The sequence below is a fragment of the Pithys albifrons genome, chromosome Z, assembly GCF_047495875.1.
Source record: "Pithys albifrons albifrons isolate INPA30051 chromosome Z, PitAlb_v1, whole genome shotgun sequence".
Taxonomy (NCBI): Eukaryota; Metazoa; Chordata; class Aves; order Passeriformes; family Thamnophilidae; genus Pithys; species Pithys albifrons.
The window spans coordinates 30749973-30758953 of record NC_092497.1 but is presented as its reverse complement, the minus strand read 5'-3'; the positions used below and the strand labels follow the sequence as shown (position 1 = coordinate 30758953).

Here is an 8981-nt window from a genome sequence, read left to right as displayed (position 1 = left end):
CGCCCAGGAGGGACGGGGTTGTCCCTTGAGCCTTGGGAAGGGCAGACCACGCAGCACTTGCAGGAGGGTAGCAGGCTGGGAGGCCGACTGCAAGGGGGACGCCTCTTGTGAACTCCGGAGTCAAAGCTGTCTGGTTTAGCCTGAGGCACTGGTGGTGGTGTTGCTAAAGAATCACTATGGGCTGTGTCCAAAGTTCAGAGGACGAGATACCAAAAGATTCCCCTTTAGTCTTGGTTTTAGATCACTGGAGTCCTCTTACTGGTTCTGAAACATCTTTGAAGAAACAGGAACTGTGTAGGCTCTGTCTTAATAAGTGGCCACTTCATTGTAAGCGTGGGGGAAAGGTTTGGCCCGAAACTGGGTCTTTTGTGCTAGAGGATGTGTTACAGCTAATTCCGATCTTGCATACAGAGGAAAGATGGAATGAAATGAAGTATGCTGAGTTGTTTTTGGCCTTTTTGTCCCATCCAGAATGGATGAGAAGGTATGAGAAGGGTATTTCCAAGGCTGGCTTCCCTGCTGGGGACTCGGGAGAGCCTGTGTTTGTTCTGGGAAAGGCAAAGGGGAAACGGCATGGAAAAACCAAGAAAGAGGATATTAGCCAGGTTTATATTCCTAAGGAATGGGACCTCTTAATTGCTCCAAATTTGAGGGCTGGAGCAGCCGGAGGGTCTGCTGGATCCGGTCCCGGAGCGGGGGCAGCGGTGGCTGCTGGATCTGGTCCTAGCGTGGGGGCAGGGGCTGCTGGAGCAGCAGTTCCCAGCCCAGGGCTGCCAGCGGGACCTGGTGGAGCAGCAGCGGGGGTGGCTGCTGGAGACGGGGAGTTGCTTGTCCCCTTACCGAAGCCGGAGCTGGTGGCACAGAGCGGGCAGGCTGCTGGAAGCGGGACTGACGCTCTGCAAGCGATTGATGGGGCTGCGGCTTTGCGGCCAGGCACGGCAGGGAAAGCCGGGGCGTTCGATCAGCGAGGCGCGGTTACCATAGCAACAGCGGCCATAGGAGCGGCTGGAGCCGGAGCAGGGGCTCAGGTTGGAACGAATCTCACGGCTAGAACAGATCAGCCCGTGGGAAGGGGAGATCATGGACCTGGAGGGGCTGTGCTTGACCCCCCAGGGATGGCAAAGCCGGCAGGACCAGCTGATCTTATAGATTTCAGTGCGAGCGATGGTGTGGTGGCAGGAGCCGCAGAAGGGGTTGAGGTGGTACCCAAAATGGAGAGACCTTCCCCATACAACCTGGGAGCTTTCGATCCTGCCTTTGAGAGTAGGGCCAGGCATGCCTCCTTCCCCTTAACACCTCCCATTCCTTACCCGTATGGATTATATCTGTACCCAGGGGGGTACAGTGGAGGCAGGGTTGTCCCCACTGCTCCGCCTTGGCATACAGAGCCGTGGAACAGAGGCGGGGGGGAGGCGGGGGAATTTCCTGCTTCGAGCTCACAGCAACAGGGAGCAAGGGAACAGAGGAGGGGAAGCCTCCCCCCACTTTTTTTCCCCAGGAATAAGGAATCAGACGTGGAGCCTTCAGGTGATGAATTGGATAGCTCAGAGGAGGAGGAAGCTCCTGTGGTAAAACCAAAAGTGAAAGCTTCTGCGGCGCCCACTAGGAAAGTAGGGAAGAGATTACTGACTGCCTTATCAGATCCTGATCCCATAGCTAGGAGAACAAGAAAAGGGAAGGAAAAGCTTGTGCTAGAAGCTCCTTTAAGGCAGGCTATGGGAAACCAAGGTCCTATGTATATAAAGACTCCTTTTTCACTGGTAGAGCTGCAGCAGTGGAAGGCTTCAGTAGGGTCATATGGAGACAATCCCGATAAAGTTGCTAACTATGTAGAAAGGGCAATAAAGACTCAGGATCCTGATTGGTTCGACCTCGAAGTACTGATGGACACCCTATTGGCCAGCACAGAGAAAGAAATGGTTAAGAGAGCAGCAAAAGCTGGAATTCAGCTGCTGAGGGCAGCTGGGCAGATTTCGGGGGAAGTTCTGCAGATATTTCCCCCAATGGATCCAAAATGGGATCCTAATGTGCCAGCACAGAGGGAAGCACTGACACGATACCAAGAGTATGTGGTTTATGGGTTCAGACATGCTATCCCAAAAGCAGTGAATTGGGCTAAGATGTATGAGGTAAAACAGGACAAAAATGAATCTCCTACTGATTTCCTGAATAAGCTGAAAGACGTCATAAGAAAATACACAGACATAGATACAGAATCAGACACAGGAAAAAAGCATTTGGTTAATTTGTTCATAGGCCAGTCTGCAGATGACATAAGGAGAAAACTGCAGAAGGCAGGGGACAAAAAGGATATTAGTGAGTTGCTGGATATAGCTTGGGTGGTATACCAGAATAGAGAACAAAAGGGCAAAACAAAGGTGTTGGAACTGGAGGAAGAAGATGACGGTCATGGACACTGTAACTGCCAGGAGCATCGTAAACACAATACCCAGAATAAAGGGTGTAAGCATCATTACCAATATGATAGGTGTTCCTACTGTAAAAAGAAGGGGCACTGGAGAAAGGATTGCCCAGACCTGAGAAAGGATGAAAACCCTCCTCTTCCCCCTTCAGCCCCCCAGCTGACTGTGAGTCAGAATGCATGAAGCAGACCGGAAGTTACTACCCCAGCAGAACCTCTGGTTATAGCTAAGCTGGGAGAAGAAGAAGTTGAATTCTTGGTTGATACAGGTGCAGCTTATTCTGTGTTAAACACCTTGGAAGGGAAACTGAGTCATGATTCTATAACTGTAGTTGGTGCTACCGGGGTAAGTGAAACCAGGCCTTTCTTTAAGCCTCTGAAGTTTAAATTAGGCAAGCACTGGGTAACTCATCAATTTCTTTATATGCCAAACTCTTCCAAGCCTTTACTAGGCAGAGATTTGTTAGAGAAATTGGAAGCTGAAATTAAATTCTGCAAAAGGGGAAAAATAAAAGTCATAATTCCTGATACTAAATATATCGAAGCAGCTACCTTTTTCATACAGGAAAGCCACAAGGAGATCTCAGCAGAGGTAGAGGATGCTGTCATCCCCTTAGTATGGGCCAGTGATTACCCTGGAAGATCCAGGCAAGCAGAACCAGTAAGCATCACTCTCAAGCCAGGAGCAACACCGGTAAGACAAAAACAATACCCTTTGAGCCTAGAGAGCTTGAAAGGATTAGCACCCCTAATTGAAAAGTTTCTCAAATTCAAGCTATTAGTAGAATGTGAATCCAAATATAATACCCCTATCCTGCCTGTGAAAAAGGCCGATGGCAAGAGCTATCGTTTAGTGCAAGATCTAAGAGCAATTAACAGAATAACAGAAGACATACACCCTGTAGTGGCTAATCCATATACCCTGCTCACCACATTAACTGATGATTTAGGGTGGTTTACTGTGCTTGATCTCAAGGATGCCTTCTTCTGTATTCCTGTGCATAAAGACAGCCAAGAGCTCTTTGCTTTTGAATGGCAGAACCCTGAAACAGGAAGAAAAACCCAACTCACCTAGACAGTTCTACCCCAAGGCTATAAGAACAGCCCAACTCTATTCGGGAACCAACTAGCTAAGGAGCTGGAGGAATGGAGAAGACAGGAGCCAGAGGAAATCCTCCTACAGTATGTCGATGATCTGATGCTCGGCACGAGAAGCCGAGATGAATGCATCAGACTCACTGTAAGTCTTTTAAATTTTTTGAGTTTAAATGGATATAAAGTCTCAAAAGGGAAAGCACAAATTGCAAAGGAACTAGTCATCTACCTGGGGCTGGAAATATACAAGGGACATCGACGGCTCAGTACAGACAGGAAAGAAGCCATCTGCCGTCTCCCAGAGCCCCACACCGTCAGAGAGATGCAGGCTTTCCTGGGCATGGCAGGATGGTGCAGACTTTGGGTGGCTAATTATGGACTATTAGTCAAACCCTTATATGGAGCACTGAAAGCAGCCCAAGGAGGAGTCGTGGAATGGACTGACGAAACTAGAGCTGCATTTAAACAGCTGAAACAATCCTTGATGTCAGCTCCAGCACTGGGACTGCCAGACTTAACCAAACCTTTTGAACTGTTTACACATGAGCAACAAGGTGTTGCCCTGGGGGTACTGTCACAGACCCTAGGATGCCAGCGCAGGGCTGTGGCTTACTTCTCCAAACAGCTAGACAATGTCAGCCAGGGGTGGCTGGGATGTTTGCGAGCTGTGGCTGCGACTGTTGTCCTAATCCAAGAAGCTTGGAAACTCACCCTGGGGCAGTGCATTGTCGTGTATGTACCCCATGCAGTTCAGGCAGTGCTTGAGCGAAAGGGGGGGTCACTGGTTGTCCCCTAGCAGAATGCTCAAGTACCAAGCTGTGTTGTTGGAGCAGGATGATGTTACCCTGAAAACAACATCCAATGTAAATCCTGCCATGTTTCTGTCCTCGACACTAACTGACAGTGTGCCCAAGCATGATTGCTTACAGACACTAGAGGAGGTCTACGCCAGCAGACCAGACCTGAAGGACACACCCCCTGAGGATCCAGACTGGGAGCTGTACACAGATGGGAGCAGCTTCATGCAAGATGGTAAGCGTTTGTCAGGATATGCCGTCACAACGAAAGATGAGGTGATTGAAGCAAAAGCCTTACCAGCAGATGTATCATCCCAGAAAGCAGAACTAATTGCATTAACGAGAGCCCTGGAACTAAGCGAAGGAAAGAAGGTAAATATCTGGACAAATTCTAAATATGCTTTCAGCGTGGTTCATGCCCATGGAGCAATCTGGAAGGAGAAAGGCCTGTTAACTGCTCAGGGCAGTGGAATCAAACACGCAGACCAAATTAATGCACTTCTGCAAAGCATTTGGAAACCAGGAAAGGTGTCTATCATTCATTGCAGAGCTCACCAGAAGGGGAAAACAGCCCCTGAATTGGGAAATCATTTTGCTGATCAGGCAGCAAAAAGGGCTGCAGAAAAAGGCATCCTGCCAGTAATACCACAAAAAGAAATTGACTTGACAGGATTCACCCCAAAATACCATGAAAAAGATCAGCAGTTAATTAAGTCCCTTAACGCAGAAATTAAAGAAAGTGGATGGGCGGTTACACCCACAGGACAGGTTGTAGTTACAGCCCCAATCCTTAGAGAAATAGCTCTGCAGCAACATGAAGCTACACACTGGGGAAGTGAAAACCTTCTAAAGCACCTAAAAAAGGTAATCATAGGGACAGGCATGACCGAGGTCGTGCAATCCACTGTTAGCAAATGTGAAATTTGCAGGCAAAATAATCCTGACACAACCAAGAGAGTGGTGCTAGGGGTAACAAAGGCTGGAGACTTTCCTGGAGATTACTGGCAAATAGATTTTGCTGAGTTACCACCCAGAGAAGGGTATAAATACATACTGGTACTAGTTGACACAATCAGTGGATGGCCTGAGGCATACCCCTGTCGCACCAACACAGCAAGGGAAGTGGTAAAAGCTCTACTTAACCACATAATTCCAAGATTTGGAGTTCCTCTGGGAATGTCATCAGACAGAGAGACACATTTCATTGCAACCATAGTTAAGAAGGTATGTCGTACCCTCGGAATTGTTTGGGACTTGCATACCCCCTACAGGCCTCAGGCGAGTGGCAGAGTTGAACGCATGAATGGTACCCTCAAAATGCAAATCAGTAAAATTTGTCAAGAAACATCCATGTCATGGGTTCAAGCTCTGCCTCTGACTCTCCTGAGAATTCGTATTCAACCAAGGCGGAGGGATAACTTAAGCCCTTATGAAATACTGTATGGGAGACCATACCAAGCTCCGCACCTCCCGGGGGACATTCACATAAAAGGGAAAGTTGATTTACAAAAGTATTTAATGGCTTTAAGCTCTACTTTACAGAAACTCCAGAAATTTGTTGAGCTATCCAGACCGATCGGACTAGACACACCTGCTCATCAGTTCCAGCCCGGAGACTGGGTCTACGTCAAATGGTGGCACAACGATCCGCTGCGAGCTAAGTGGAAAGGACCCTTCCAAGTCCTGCTGACTTCTTTTACTGCAGTTAAAGTTGCCGGGAAAGGACCCTGGTTCCATTACTCCAGAGTGAAGAAAGCATCGATTCCTGGGACAATTGACAAAGCAGAACCGGACACTGATGACGATGATGCGGCTTAGACTGCTTCTTCTGTTCATGTGGTCTGTACAGTCGGTAACTATGATGCGAGTGTGGAATCAAAATTTACATGTGACCCTAGTGCAAAATGTGTCTAAAATCCTTCACAAAACTGACTGCTGGATTTGTACACAAACGCCAGCAATTGATGATAATGAGAGTGATTGGCCCCTGATTGGTATTCTAATGAATGAGACAAACTTTGGTGAGACTTTCGGAGTCTCGGGGACATGGAAACTGGTTGAGAGAGCCTATTATTCAATACCCCTGAGCAATGTAATTCTCGGTCAAGACGATCAAACTGTTCCCTGTCTGTATATTAATGTTACAGGAAATGTCACCCTTCCTACCTATTGTGACACCAGCACAGCTACCAAGGGGTTAACCCCAAAGATGGTGATAAAAATGGCAGCACGACCCTGGAGAATAGTCGCTAAACAGGGCTCAGGGTAGTACTGGATCTGTGAAAATGAAGCCTGGAAAGTTTTACCCCTCAATAAAGACAGGGTCTGCACTTTAGGAGCTGTGATACCAAACATAACAATCTTTGACCGGATTGATGAACAAGAAGAGTGGGGAAGAATCTATCCCAGAAGGGTAAAGAGAACAAATAATCCCCTTATAGATCATCCCACACTTTTCCACAGCATAGTCAGAGCTGCAATTCCATCCTTGGAAATAAGTGAATTAGAAAAAGCAGTTGTCAATATTTCAGCTATCCTCGAAAACCTCCAAGATAAAACCACAGACGCTATTACAGCTTTGAAAGAAAAGGTCCACAGTTTGTCTCGTGTAATTCTGCAAAATAGAATGGCCCTGAATTTGATACTAGCCTCACAGGGAGGTGTGTGTAAAGTCATTAACACTAGTTGTTGTTCCTACATAGACCAAAGTGGAAGAATTGAGAAAGATCTGGCTGCAATTCGGAAGCAAACCAAAATTCTGCATCAGGTAACCCTTGATAATGTCTCATTAGGCCTGGATGATGTTTTCCACAAGCTCACGTCATGTTTGCCGAACTGGACCTGGATGAAACAGCTGTTTTTGGTAGTGATATATGGAGTTAGTGTTTGCATAATCGCTTATTACATGATCAAATGTTGCAAATGCTGGTCATCTCTTTGGTACAATTTCAAGTATGGAAAGTAGAAGCGAACAAAATTTTGAGTTTTGTCCATTTCTAAAAAGGGGGACATGATGCCGAAAGGGTTTTTTAATTTTTCAATTTTCATATTTTGTAGATTTTAGAGACACAGTAGATGTAATGCTGTAGATTTTAGTGAATTAATATTTAGCAGCTTGTAGCATAAAGTTCTTCTATCTCTACCCCTGCTCCAGAACAGGCAGCTGAGATCTGCCAGCTATTTAGTCTCTTCCTCAAGGTACCAGATAAAAGCATATCAGAAGAGAACATAAACATGGAGCAGTGTGACCCGAAGCCCTGGAGAGCGTCCAAGAGACCTTTGTGTGCTGAAGAAGAGGAGGTGGATGAAGACAGAGGGTCCCAACGACCCCAGCCCCAATTCAACAGGGGTGGGAACTGGGAGAGGACAGAGGTGGAACTGGACATGTGGACAGTAGTGATTGGATAAGTTATATTATAAAAGCTATAGAACTTAGAGCTTGCTTGCACGCGCGTCGATGTATTCCTGGATGAGCGGGGTTGCTCATTAAAGTGCCTGCCCATTATCTTATCTCCTACAAAACTTGGCTCGGAGTCTTTTTTACAGACTTTTATGGCAACAGTTTGAAGAGTTGCTTTGTATTTATAATTTTCTTAATCCCTAAAACAAAAGATTATAATATTAATTTAAAACCCAATAACAATTAAAATCCTCCAATTATGATTAAAATCTGCAATGAACAACTGCTCTAGCTCTGTTCATTACACACATAAATAATCATACCTCAATTAACATGTTAGTGTCTATGATCTCCTCTCAGATTAAAGTTGTCTCATGACTACTTGGTTTGGCTACTTTAAATGTGACAAGAATTACACTCAGGAAAATGCATCTTACATGCTGGGTTTGAAGTAAATTATTTTCTTCTAATATATCTACAGAACTGTAACAAGGAATTGCACTCCAGATCTAGTGATATTAAATGTCAATTATAATTTTGTGACAGCTATTTTATTGGCTATGCACATTGCTCTGTGAGGACCTACTTCTCAGTATCAAGGCCGCTGTATCATTAAAAACCACTGATCCTTCACTGATGACACAATTTGACTGGCAGAAAGAGGAACAGTGAGGGGTTTGCATCCACCTGAATGAAATCTGCTGTGTGTCAGAGATAAATTTGTCCTCAAATTAGAAACAGCATAGTAGACCTGTGGCTGTAATTTTGCATGATGTCTTTTTAAAGCGTTTTATTGGAATGGTTACTGATCAGCTGATAGGAGTGTGCCTTAAAATGTCAAGCATATATACTATGCAACCTGTAAACAATTCAATTATTTTTAGCCAGTGAATGATCAGTGAAACACTTTCAGCTGAACAAGCCACATGGTTTTTCTACCCACCTCCCACTTTTTGCATACTCATCCATGCATCCTTTGGTCTGCATGTCTGCCTCTGAAATAGACTCAGAGTATTAAACTTTTGTGTTATAAAAGGTAAAAAATAACCCCAAATGTGTTAACAAAAATCCAGTGTTGCAGCAGATAAAATAAGTCATAAAGCTGCATAAAATTTAGAGTAAAAGCAGAACTGTAATCATACATTTTGAAAATTTTATAAACTGACATTCAAGTTGTGTGTTTTATGCTTAGTGGTAACTTATAACAAACTGTGATTCACACACAAGGAGTAGAAAAGTTGAAGGTATTATATATGTATTTTTCATA

General features: G+C 45.3%; 1 protein-coding gene across 1 annotated transcript; it reads left to right on the top strand.

Annotated features, from left to right (window-relative positions):
- The first annotated feature begins 4317 nt into the window (after nucleotides 1-4317).
- On the top strand, nucleotides 4318-6801 carry LOC139685019 (uncharacterized). The gene is made up of 2 exons (XM_071581541.1): nucleotides 4318-4686; nucleotides 5857-6801. The coding sequence occupies exons 1-2, from the start codon at nucleotides 4318-4320 to the stop codon at nucleotides 6130-6132; spliced, it is 645 nt and encodes a 214-aa protein (XP_071437642.1). The 3' UTR covers nucleotides 6133-6801.
- Nucleotides 6802-8981: the final 2180 nt, after the last annotated feature.